Source organism: Pan troglodytes, chromosome 23 (genome assembly GCF_028858775.2).
Source record: "Pan troglodytes isolate AG18354 chromosome 23, NHGRI_mPanTro3-v2.0_pri, whole genome shotgun sequence".
Classification (NCBI taxonomy): domain Eukaryota; kingdom Metazoa; phylum Chordata; class Mammalia; order Primates; family Hominidae; genus Pan; species Pan troglodytes.
Genome location: NC_086016.1, coordinates 21,251,204 through 21,264,184, shown reverse-complemented (window position 1 = coordinate 21,264,184; position 12,981 = coordinate 21,251,204). Strand labels below are relative to the sequence as shown.

The following is a 12,981-nucleotide window of genomic DNA, read 5'->3' as shown; positions in this document are numbered from 1 at the left end:
CTTGAGCCCAGGAGTTTGAGGCTGCAGTGAGCTGTGATCACACCATTGCACTCCAGCCTGGGTGAAACAGTGAGAGCCTGTCTCAGGGAAAAAAAAAAAAAAAGTCGGGAACAGTGGCTGATTCCTATAATCCCAGCACTTTGGAAGGCTGAGACAGGAGGATTGCTTGAGGCTAGGAGTTTGAATCCAGCCTGGGCGACATAGTAAGACCCTGTCTCTACAAAAATATTTTTTAAAAAAGAAAGAAACTCTGTACTTTAAAAATAAAAAGTTTAAGGAGAAAAACTCTCAGTTCCATCCACATAGGTCATTTTGCTGTAGCGCAGAACGCATCACACTTATCTGTGTGACTTTAATAACTACGTAGACTCCTGTGCTGTTCTGTTTTGTTACCATTTGGCTTTTGGCTGCTTTGCCTCCTTTCACTGTGAGGGCCACCATCACAGGTGTGCTCAACACTCGCCTGAGAATGTGGCTACCACTCCAGCATCGGGAGGGAACATGGCAGAGGGATGGTGGAGCACTCTTCTAGGCCGGGCCGCTCTCACTTGTTGTGTCCTTACAGGTACTGTCAGTTTGTGTTGAGGAAGATAACATTGTGAATTATGCAAGCAACGTGCTTCAGAATCCAGACCTTGGTCTGCGTTTGGCCGTTCGTAGTAACCTGGCTGGGGCAGAGAAGTTGTTTGTGAGAAAATTCAATACCCTCTTTGCACAGGGCAGCTATGCTGAAGCCGCCAAAGTTGCAGCGTCTGCACCAAAGGTGATAAACCTTGAATACTGTTCAAGTGTTCTGAGTGTTAAGAACCAACCTTGAGAGGAAAATAAGTCATAAAAGCATTTCACTAGTGATATTGCAGTCTATTAGTGTTATGTTAGGAGTTTTTAGTTTAAAATTTTTACACCAATGGCATAACAGTAAAGGAAGTAAACAAAAAACACACTCTTGCTGCATCGGCACTTCACGCCTCCCACTTTGTGTGCATACCTACCTCTCACCCAACAGCTTAGATACAGTTTCACATTTCTGTAACTTAGCATTTTCCACTCTTGCTACCTGGTTGTCAAATATGCAACTGTACAATACATCAAGTGGTTGTTCCCTGTTTTATCTAGCGATAGTCCTACCCTGGACTTTCTCCACTCTTTTAGAATACAGCATTTCGGCATATGGCTTTTTCTTTGGTTTATTTCATTTGGATAAATTGTTCAGAGACTGGATCTGTTCCTGAGTAGATAAAGACTTTCAAGTTGCTTGTCCTTGAAAGAATTTTTCTTGTCTTTCAAGGGGTAGTTGTGAACAAACCATTTCTAGCCTTCATCTGTGCATTTGAGTATTTTGAATTAGAATATAATGATAGCAGAACTTCACTACTACAAGACTGATTGAGAGGCCGAATTCTTACTGCAGCATGCTGGGGGAGAAGTAAGACCCTAAGTGTGAAGCCACCTGGAGGACCTAGATTCCCCTATACTTATGGTTATTGTTGAAGATAGAAGCAGTTGCCTTGGTAGAGGACTTTTTGTCTATGACAGAGCAGTGTGGAATTTCCACTGGCAGATTTTTGTTTTTACATACAAGGAAGTTGAGTGAAGGGATCCCCTGTGATTACAACACAATGACCTATTTTTCCATTTATTATTAGGGAATCCTGCGTACCAGAGAGACGGTCCAGAAATTCCAGAGTATACCCGCTCAGTCTGGCCAGGCTTCTCCATTGCTGCAGTACTTCGGAATCCTGCTCGACCAGGGTCAGCTCAATAAACTTGAATCCTTAGAACTTTGCCATCTGGTTCTTCAGCAGGGGTGTAAGCAACTCCTAGAGAAGTGGCTGAAAGAAGATAAGGTAGAAACACTTGTGAGCTCGTAGCCCCCCCGCACAGCTTGAAAACTTGGTCCAGGCTCCCTACCTGCCTCCTAACTTTGCCTTGTCCCTTGGCATACCACAGCTGGAGTGCTCAGAGGAGCTCGGAGACTTGGTCAAAACCACTGACCCCATGCTCGCTCTGAGTGTGTACCTTCGGGCAAATGTGCCAAGCAAAGTGATCCAGTGTTTTGCAGAAACAGGCCAATTCCAGAAAATTGTGCTCTATGCCAAAAAGGTAACGTGTGTTGAACCACTGGCATCTCACAGATTACTCACGTGTGGTTGAGTGGTTGCTGATTTTAAAGTTTATAAAATACCCTTCTTTGTAAGTCCTCTGGTGTGAGAGTTGGCAATGTTGCTGTTAGGATCTTTATTCATAATGATCATATTTTATTCTCTTCAGCTTTTTATTATCCTTAGTTTTCCAGTCCTTCCATCTTCGTTTTATTTGGGAGCTTTATCTTGTTTTTTCTCTCCCTCTCTTCCTTCTGTATGTTAATTTGATATTTTGGCAGACTCCCAGATCTTATCCCTGTGTGCTTACTGGCAGGCTGTGTTTGCACACAGATCAGGAAACTTCTTTGTGGTCTGGGCTGTTTGTATAGTTAATTGTGCCTTCCATGTACATGAAATCAATTCATTTAATTGGATATTGTGTTTGGCAGAAGGTGGTACCTACACATGATAATGTTGCTGCTCGTTTCTTTGTTAACACGAGTTTAAAACAAAGGATGGATAACTTCCTTTTCTAATGCCCAGGGTTTTTCATTGATTTTCCTGATTGGTGCTCCCTTGCTTCTAGGTTGGGTACACCCCAGACTGGATCTTTCTGCTGAGGGGTGTAATGAAGATCAGTCCGGAACAGGGCCTGCAGTTTTCTCGAATGCTAGTGCAGGACGAGGAGCCGCTGGCCAACATTAGCCAGGTGAGCGTAGGCAGTTTTGGACAACTTTTTGTGGCTTTTTAGAGCCATCTAGAAGATTTCTTTGATTCGTTTCCTGTTAACTTGTCTCAATGCTTTTCTTCATCTGCTATTAATCTTCCAGTTTAAAAAAATCTAGTGTACTTGGGGAGTTTGTCTTCTAGTCTTTACTATGTGAGTACTCATTGCTTCCTTTGTTTTGAAGTACTTTAGAGAATGTTTGTTTGGGTTTGTGTCTTTGGGTGGTGATGGTGTAGGGTGTGAGGATGTCATTTAGGTTCCAGCCCTCCATCCCTTGGCCCACCCCAGTTACTACATCATTGTCTCTCCCTGACCGTTGGCCTGAGCACCAGGAGCTAGTGCTGTTGCGTCCCCCAGATGTTCATCCTGTGGGTGTCTGACTGACCTGGATTACGTGAGCATCAGCCTGTTTTTTAGTGTAACCTACTTAAAATTTAGATGTAAACACATGACAAGTCACTTTCAGTAAATTGGTACAAGGAGCTTTGATGATATATAGATGTGTAACAAAGCTTGAAGCAAGAACCAACAACTGTTTAGAAATATTAAGTGCAGTTGTATGTGTTTGTACATCTGGGAATCTGCAGATATTTTGGAGAACATGAATAAGAGATTTGAGACAAATTTACTTAGCTTTCAATAGGAAAGAAATTTCCAGTTCACATCTTGTTTACAGTTCATATTTTAAAGTTGTTCAAAATATAAACTTCTCATACTTTGTGAGAAGTTCCACAGTTAATAAGTTCTTTTTTATTTTCCTGTAAAGCTGTCCTTCAAAAACAATTATTAAATTTATTCCTATATTTCACATCTTACTAAGGCATATTAATTATTTAAATTAACATCAATTTAACTTTAATAATTGTCTAAGTAAATATTTGCATTTTCCCAGTTGTGCCCCAATAATATAATGATATATATGAGTTAGATATCAAGTATCAGCTGCTTTGTTAGTCAAGATGCTGCAGAGAGACAGAATCAATAGCGTAGCTATAGCTATATGAAAGGGAGCCTGGGCAACATAGTGAGACCCCCATCTCTACAAACAATTTTTTAAAAGTTAGCCAGGCATGGTGGTGCACACCTGTGGTCCCAGCTACTCAGGAGGCTGAGATGGGAGGATCGCTTGAGCCCTGAAGGTTGAGGCTGCAGTGAGTGGTGACCTTGTCACTGCTTCAGCCTAGGCAATAGAGTGAGACCCTATCTCAGATATATGAGAGGGAGTTTATTAGGAGAATTGGCTCGTGATTATGGAGGCTGAGAAGTCCTGTGATAGACTGTCTGCAAGCTAGAGGAGACCTTGGATTCTGGTAGCGTGGCTCAATCTAAGTTTGAAAGCCTCAGAACCAGGGAAGCTGAAGGCGTAACTCTCAGTCTGAGGCCAATGGCCTGAGAACCCTGGGGGGCCTTTGGTGTAAGTCCTGGAGTCCAAAGGCTGGGGAGCCTGGAGTTCTGATGTCCAAAGGTAGGAGGTGGAGAATGTCCCAGCTCCAGGAGAAAGAGAGAAGAAATCTATTCTTTCCTTTTTTGTGCCCCCAGCCGATTAGATGGTGTTCCCCGACATTGAGAGTGGATCATTCTACTTGTTCCCCCAACTGACATGCCAGTCTCCTCTGGGAATGCCCTCACAAACATACCCAGAAGGAATGCTTTGCCTGTTCTCTATGTGTTCCTTAATCCAGTCAAGCTGACACCTAAAGTTAAGCATCACAGCTGCCTCTAGGATGTGATTAAGTAATGTATGATTACTGCTTGGGGGTTCATATGTTATAAAAGTTACTCCCTTTCATATACTTCAGTAAAATACCTCACTGATAAGTATGATGTAGGTGATATGATTTTGCAAGATTATTAATAAATTAATGACCATAAATTACATGAATTGTGTTGTTGTTGTTGAGATGAGGTCACTGCATTACCCACAGTGGTCTCAACTCCTGGGCTCAAGGAATGCATCCAACCTCAGCCTCCTGAGTAGCTGGGACTATAGGCACATGCCACCACACCTGGCTGTATGTGAATTGCGATGACAGAAGAAAATGGAAAGGGGCCGGGCGCAGTGGCTTATGCCTGTAGTCCCAGCACTTTGGGAGGCTGAGGCGGGCGGATAGCCTGAAGTCGGGAGTTCGAGACCAGCCTGACCAACATGGTGAAACCCTGTCTCTACTAAAAATAGAAAAATTAGCTGGGTGTGGTGACGGGTGCCTGTAATCTCAGCCACTTGGGAAGCTGAGGCAGGATAATCGCTTGAACCCAGGAGGTGGAGGGCGGAGATTGGAGTGAGCTGAGATTGTGCCTTTGCAGTCTAGCCTGGGTGACAGAGCGAGACTCCATCTCAAAAAAAAAAAAACAAAAAAAAAACAAAGGAAGGAACTAATTGCTGAATTTCTAAATGAGATAATATTTCAGGAACTATTTCAATAGGAAAATGAAACACTGAATGAAAACATACTGAGTGAAAATGTGGCTTGGATATGTTTCAGATTGTGGACATTTTCATGGAAAACAGTTTAATTCAGCAGTGTACTTCCTTCTTATTGGATGCCTTGAAGAATAATCGCCCAGCTGAGGGACTCCTGCAGACATGGCTGTTGGAGATGAACCTTGTTCATGCACCCCAGGTCAGTGACTTGTAGGCTAACACCGAGAGGCAGAGCACCTGTGGCACCTCTCTGTGGGTTTGCAGACTTGAGCACAGTGGCTTTGGACTGGGCTGGGCTTGTGCCAGATGTTTATCTTGTACTTCTCAGTGGACATTCTCCATGACTTTCCTTAAAAGGATTTTCCAGAAATCATGATACAGGACTTTCATGGAAACAGTTCTAATTAGGGCAGCATTTCTTCCTTTCTTCTTTTTTTCATTGTGGTAAAATATACATAACCAAATTTACCATTTTAACAACTTTTAAGTGTCTGATACAGTGGCATTAAGAACATTCACAATGCTATGCAGCCATTGCCACTACATAGTTCCAGAACTTTTATTATCCCAGAGTAACTATGTAACTGTTAAGCAGTGACTCCTCATTTCCCAGCCCCTGACAACTGCCATTCTAATCTGTCTCTATTAATTTGGCTTTTCAAGATATTTCATATACATGGAACCACAAAATATTTGTCCTTTTACCTGGCTTTTTTCACTTAGCATATTATTTTCAAGGTTCATCCATGTTGTAGCATGTGTTAGAAACACCTTCATTTTTGAAACTGAGTAATAGTCCACCATGTGTATATATGACGTGTGTTTATCCATTCATCCATTGATGAACATTTGGGTTGCTTCTACCTTTAGGCTATTGTGAATAATGCTGCTGTTAACATGGGTGTACAAAGATTTCTTTGAGACCCTGCTTTAATTCTTTTGGGCATATACCCAGAAGTGGACTTGCTGGATCATGTCCTACAGTAATTCTATGTTTACCTTTTTGAGGAACCACCATACTGTATTCCAGGAGGCTGTACCATTTTATATTCTTCCCAGCAATGCTCAGCTGTTCCAATTTCTGTATATCCTTGCCAACACATCTTCCCTGTCTAAAATAATAATAATAGTAATCACCATCTTAATGGGCGTGCAGTGGTATCTCACTGTGGTGAGGCATCATTTGTTGGCCTGAAACTTGTGGGAGCAGGTATAATCAAATCACATGTCTGTGCTATTTTGGGTTAAATTTAGATATATATACAAGAAAGGGATTTAGAGGAGTTTATATCAAGCTGTTCACCACGGTACTAAGTGGATAAGATTGTACAAGTTCACTTTGTTCTTTACTTATCTCTTCTGATTTTTCTTTAATAATCACTTACTGTTTTTATAATTAGGAAACAACATATTAAGTATATTGTTCTGTTACCTCAATTTATTCAAATCTACAAGTTAGCTGCTAAGAAGTGGGTCATATTCCAACTCTAGGAAATAAAAGTGCTGTTAATTTGCTGCTTGGGGTCTACTGGACTCTCATGACTTTGTGAGTGTATGTAACCGTTTTTGGTGAATGAGATTTGAAACACACCAAGCGTCACTCAGAAACTTGGCTGACAGACCCTAAGGAATGCCCAGACCCTAAAGGAGAAACAAGTAGTTGGGTGAGGTGCCAGCAGGCTCTGGCTTAGTGCCCCAGGATGCTGGCAGTCTTCTCTGGGCAGTGGGACTGCGTGATGGTTTCTACGTTCTATAAAATACACTGTTGCTATGAGGAGAAAATGTTTGAAAACAAGAAGTAAAGATAAACCTGAAGGAAACAAAGGATAGGAGACTCAGGTAAGTGCTAGATGTTCTAAAGCCCTACTCTTAGTACTGTGTTTGATCGTCAACTCTGTGCATCACTCTGAAGTGATCTGGTGTGTGACAGTGGCTGTGGTCACTCTGTGGCCACTCTGTGGCCATACCTGGTTGGTGATGCAGATCCTAGAAGGAATAAGAAAGAGTGTGCCGGGTGGCAGGGGAAGGCACCCAGGAGTGTAGCTTGTCAAGACCATCATTAGATACTGAGGGAGCACTCACTCAGCCATGCTGCAAGGCTGCTGTGTTGACCTATCCAGTCTTAGCCCAAAAATTACTTACTTCAAGAGAATATTTAGTGGCTGGGTGCAGTGGCTCGCGCCTATAACCCCAGCATTTTTGGAGGCCAAGGTGAGCAGAGCCCAGGAGTTTGAGACCAGCATGGACAACACGGCCAAACCCCATCTCTACAAAAAAATATAAAAATTAGCCAGGTGGGCCAGGTGCGGTGGCTCACACCTGTAATCCCAGCACTTTGGGAGGCCAAGGCGGGTGGATCACATGGTCAAGAGATCGAGACCAGCCTGGCCAACATGGTGAAACCCTGTCTTTACTAAAAATACAAAAATTAGCTGGGTGTGGTGGCGCGTGCCTGTAGTCCCAGCTACTTGGGAGGCTGAGGCAGGAGAATCACTCGAACCCGTGAGACGGAGGTTGCAGTGAGCAGGGTGGGATCATGCCACTGCACTGCAGCCTGGCAACAGAGCGAGACTCCATCTCAAAAAAAAAAAAAAAAGTAGCCAGGTGTGGTGGCATGCGCCTGTAATCCCAGCTGCTTGGGAGGCTGAAGTGGGAGGATTGCTTGAGCCTGGGAGGTCAAAGCAGCAGTGAGCCGAGATTGCACCACTGCACTCCATTCGCCTGGGCAACAGAGTGAGACCCTGTCTCAAAGAAAAAAAAAAAAAAAAAAAAGATTTCATGCCTCATCAAAATTGTTTCCAGGAGTGTTCATTGTTTTTTAAATGCAATCCCCAACTCCTAGTTCTGTATTTAGCCTAGTAGAGAAGTCTAGTAAGCACAAATGGGATTTGTTTTGTTCAGGTCTCCTTCTGGTCATTGCTAATCTAAGGCTTGAGCTCATTCAAGGAGAATCGGTAGACTTGAGCCCTCACATTGATCTTGCCATGGAAACCCTATAAGAATGTGATGGCTGGCTGGGCACGGTGGCTCACGGCTATAATCTCAGCACTTTAGGAGGCCAAGGTGGGCAGATCATTTGAGGTCAGGAGTTCGAGACCAACCTGGCCAACATGACGAAACTCTGTCTCTACTAAAAATACAAAAATAAGCCGGGCATGTTGGTGTGCGTCTGTAATCCCAGCTACTTGGGAGGCTGAGACATGAGAATCGCTTGAACCTGGGAGATGGAGGTTGCAGTGAGCTGAGATTGTGCCACTGCATTCCAGCCTGAGTGATGGAGTGAGACTCTGTCTCAAAAAAAGAAAAAAAAAGGAAAAAAAAATGTGATTGCTTAAAAGCTGCAACAGTGACTTGGACTCATCCCAGTAATAGGGCTTTATGGAGCCTCAGCCTTTCTCACAGGCCCAACTCTGTGACCACATGGGCTTGGCCCAGCTGCAACAGGGGAGAATGAAGCCTTGTGCAAAGGGCCTAAGATGGCTTGAAGGACAGCCAGGGATCTTGGGACCCACAAGCACTGCTGCCACCACAGAGGTATGGATGTGGACAGGGGCCTGTGAGTTCTGGTTGCCAGGCTATACCCTACCCTGGGGCAAGATTGAGCAGCTGGTCTTAAAAAGTTATTGCCATTGATCAGGGCTTCTCACCGAACTCCCTGTTTCATAGGTTGCAGATGCCATCCTTGGAAATAAAATGTTTACTCATTACGACCGGGCCCACATTGCCCAGCTCTGTGAGAAGGCAGGCCTCCTGCAGCAAGCACTGGAGCACTACACCGACCTCTATGACATCAAGAGGGCTGTGGTCCACACTCACCTCCTCAATCCCGAGGTACTGTGTACCCCTGGGCACTCCTATTATGGCTGTTGTCTATGCAATTAATGTCACATGCTCCCCAGTGTTCACCCGTTGGTGATTGTGGAACTGTGGCCTGAGCCTGTCACCGCCCTAACCTACCATACTTTACTACCAAAAGCAGTTCTAATTCAGCCCACGCACAAAGTTTATCTGCTCAGCAGCATGTCTGGGCCCTGTAGCACCTTTCTTTCTGATATCCACCTTTGACTTAGTCTAATAGCAGGAGTATACTGGTCACCTTTTAACATTGACAACCTAACAGGACTGTCTGAAACCATTAGCAAAGCTAAACTAGCTATTGTGTTCCAATTTATGGAATAAGTTTTAGCATCATCTGTGGAATATTCCAGGTGAACAGTTTAGATCAGTGTCTTTTCCCAGCTTTACTCCTTGCTCCTACTTTTTCCCGTGATGGATAGTTGCTTTTCAACCCCTTTATGTGGAAATTCTCTGTATTTTTGACACTCAGGGGAACAGGAGAATGACCTAGTTATTTTCCAAGTGTTAGCAGTCTTTACAGTGGTGCATCGTTGTGGACAGACTCTTCCTTGTTCCCAGTGGCTTGTCAATTTCTTTGGCTCCTTATCGGTGGAGGATTCTGTGGAGTGTCTGCGTGCCATGCTGTCTGCTAACATCAGACAGAACCTTCAGCTGTGTGTGCAGGTGGCCTCTAAGTACCACGAGCAGCTGGGCACGCAGGCCCTGGTGGAGCTCTTTGAATCCTTCAAGAGTTACAAAGGTAAACCATGCAGCCTCTCGCCGACCCCGCCATGTGACTACACCTCCTTTCTCAGGTGTTGCTGCCTACCTGCCCGCCTTAAGACGGCCTTCCTGCAAAGCCAGGCAGGATGCAGCACTGGCTGCCTTGGGTGCTCAGTCGGTGGCAGAATGCTACTGCCATCTCATGTGCACCCTCAGCTTCAGTAACCTTTTTGGTATTTCCAAAGGAAGAAATCAGGTTGGTTGGTGATGGGATGGAGAAACTTATGGAGCCCGGTGTTTCTACGCAGCACAGTCTGGCAAGAATTCATCTAAAAGCCTATGTCGTGGGTACAGTGAAAGGGCCTGATGTCTGGTCTTTACAGCCCCAGGAGGGAGGCTCTTTGGGCCTCTCCTAAATGAGAGCCCACGATAGAGGGTGCATTGCTTTGTGGTGTCTGCTACCCAGTTGATTGTGGGGGGCTGACAAGGTAACCTGGTTGTCTTCCTTTCCCCCTTCTTGGACATCACACCAAAAAAGTGTTCTAGGGCAGTTGGGATGGGAGTGGCTTTGTTAGGGACAGATGGGGGCTGTCTGGCCCACCCAGGATAGAGACTAAGCATTTGTCTAGGCATCAAGCCACTGCCATGTGTCCAGTGAGGTTGGGGCATCGGTGGAGGGTGGGACATGACCCTGTCCTCAGGGAACTGGCCTTCTCTTTAGAAGACACCCCTGTAGGAAAGACCATGGCAGACGATTGAGTGGAGCTGGGCTGGGAGAGGGCAGTAGAGTAGGTTGGTGGAGAACCATCAGCCCAGGGGCTGCCCATTCCCTTCCTAGCATCGGGGTCTCACAGTTACAGTGAAAGACCTCGACAGGGAGGGGCCTTCTCAGATGTGTCCTACCCTGTTGTTACTGGTGCCTCCTGGCTGGCCTCTGTAATGATGAGGAACATCATTAGCCTCTGTGAATGCTGTCCTCTGGGGCTCACCCTGGGGCTCAGCATGTGGTGCCCATGTCACTGTCAGCTCTGTGTTGAGTTGCAGGCCTCCTCCTGGAGGCCATGGCTTATTTCTCTGTCCCTTGATGTGTCTTTTTAGAGAAGCAGTCCCACCACCGTCTCAGATTACCTCAGTGGGAATTACTCTTGATGACGACTATCTAGGTATACCTGGGCCCACAAAAGGAATTTCACCTGTACCAAATATCTAGTATTTTACATCAAAACATGCCAGGTATACCTGCCAAATATAATGGAAATCCGACTAGCTATTTTTGGGAGCTGCCAAAACAGACAAATGGCATATTGATTATGAGTTCTGAGTGTGCTGTGGGTCCCTGGAGAGTGGAGCAGGGTCATCGAGGGAAGGTGGGCAGCAGCTATGGAGGAGACAGGCAGGTGTTACAAGGACAAAAATGGAATAGTCTCTCTTCATAGGCCTCTTCTACTTCCTGGGCTCAATCGTGAACTTCAGCCAAGACCCAGATGTGCATCTGAAATACATTCAGGCTGCCTGTAAGACAGGGCAGATCAAGGAGGTGGAGAGGATATGCCGAGAGAGCAGCTGCTACAACCCAGAGCGTGTGAAGAACTTCCTGAAGGTGTGTTCCAGCGCTGCCTCCTTCCATGAGCTGCCCTTGCTGATGGCAGGTGGGGCAGACCATCCGCAGGACGTCCCAGGGGCAGGAAGCTGGATCTGTCTCGCCAGGGACCCCTTAGTCCCAGGGACAGAGCTCCACTTTATGGCTCAAAGTTCTAAAGTAACCCTTCTATCGTTTTAAGAGTGTGGAAAGCAGCTTGAGGCTGTGCTCTAAGTATCTGGCACGTGAGTGGAGGGAGTTAGTTTATTGCTGCATTGTAATTCATCAACATCCCATTAGTGCCATTGTCAATTAGGCAGGCAAAGCTGCAGAAACAAGTAGACCTCTCAGCACTAGTGTCATAAAGAACAGGAAGCCTACTTCCTTATGTGGCAGTCCAGGGTAGGCTGGAGGTCAGTGGGGTGACTTTCCTTCCGACTGTACTTCAAGGACCAGGTTCATGGCTGCTTTGCCGTGTTCAGCACCTCACCTGGATGTCGTCTTCCCAGTCAGCTAGAGGAAGGGAAGAGCACAGAGGAACCAGCATAGGTGGTTTTTATGGGCGAGGCCTGCAAGTGGCAGATGACACTTGGATTCACGTTCCATTGGAGGAAATGAGGTCATGTGGCCACACTTAAAACTTCAAAATGTGATCTAGGCACAGGACCACATGAGGGGAGGCATGATTGTGGTGGCCTGTGGCTGTCCTACCCAAGTGCCATCATCATCTGGGAATGGTGGCCGGGTGTGTTTCCATGGCCTGCGGCTGCGTGTCTGAAAAGGCAGCCCTTACCGCAGGTGTGCTGTTCTTGAGAATGGCCTGGTTTCTGTTGGGTTTGCACATAATGAGCTGCTTGTCTTAAAAGATATTTTTGTCCAGATTTGGAATGTTAATGCCAAATGTAGCAGTCTTTAACCAAATACTAATATCTTTCTCTCACTTATTTCCCAAAGCAAACGCCATACCACAAAACGACAGCCTATTTAGAGCAGTCTCATTCGGAGTCTCCTGTGTGTCACTCTGCTGCAGAGACAGAGCCGTCCCATGTGTGCAATGAGTCCGAGATCTGGCTGTCTGGTTTCTCCACTCCCTGACTTGTTCTGTGCATTCTAATCCTCAGGAGGCCAAGCTCACAGACCAGCTTCCCCTCATCATCGTGTGTGATCGTTTTGGCTTTGTCCATGACCTTGTCCTATATTTATACCACAACAACCTGCAGAGGTACATTGAGATCTACGTGCAGAAGGTACCGCTGGCTCCCTGGAGTGACACCCGGCTGCCTCTGGGCCCCAGTCAGTGGCAGTCTTCCCCTCAGAGGCTGCCTGTAACACCTGACATTTCAGAGACTATCATTTTGAAGGGTGGTGGGTTCGTGTGCTCAGACTGCCAGAGTAGAAGACCACAGTCCAGGCAGCTGAAACAACACACATTTATTTCTCACAGTTTTGGAAGCTGGAACTCCATGATCAGGGTGTCGGCAGGGCTGGTTTCTGGTGAAGGCTGTCTCCCACGCTTGCAGACAGCCTCCTGGCTGTGCCCTCACAGGGCCTTTCCTCTGTGCATGTGCACTCCTGGTGTCTCTTCCTCTTCTTAGAAGGACACTAGTCC

The 12,981-nt window shown here is 45.7% G+C and overlaps 1 protein-coding gene across 15 annotated transcripts in view; it reads left to right on the top strand.

The window, feature by feature from the left end:
• Positions 1–12,981, top strand: part of CLTCL1 (clathrin heavy chain like 1) — a 113,555-nt gene that overhangs the window by 56,391 nt on the left and 44,183 nt on the right. For 10 of the 15 annotated variants that reach the window (XR_010155974.1, XR_010155973.1, XR_010155975.1 and 7 more), the window contains exons 7-16: positions 566–763; positions 1,647–1,847; positions 1,951–2,103; positions 2,671–2,793; positions 5,295–5,432; positions 8,636–8,767; positions 8,900–9,064; positions 9,650–9,830; positions 11,230–11,393; positions 12,494–12,619. Coding sequence is in view for 11 of the 15 variants with exons in the window: in XM_054675732.2 (XP_054531707.1) it covers positions 566–763; positions 1,647–1,847; positions 1,951–2,103; positions 2,671–2,793; positions 5,295–5,432; positions 8,636–8,767; positions 8,900–9,064; positions 9,650–9,830; positions 11,230–11,393; positions 12,494–12,619 (1,581 nt within the window). In the remaining 4 variants the exon portion in view is untranslated. The remainder of the gene's footprint in view (positions 1–565; positions 764–1,646; positions 1,848–1,950; positions 2,104–2,670; positions 2,794–5,294; positions 5,433–8,635; positions 8,768–8,899; positions 9,065–9,649; positions 9,831–11,229; positions 11,394–12,493; positions 12,620–12,981) is intronic. The other 5 variants (XM_024352828.3, XM_024352825.3, XM_024352827.3 and 2 more) reach the window with 2 other exon arrangements.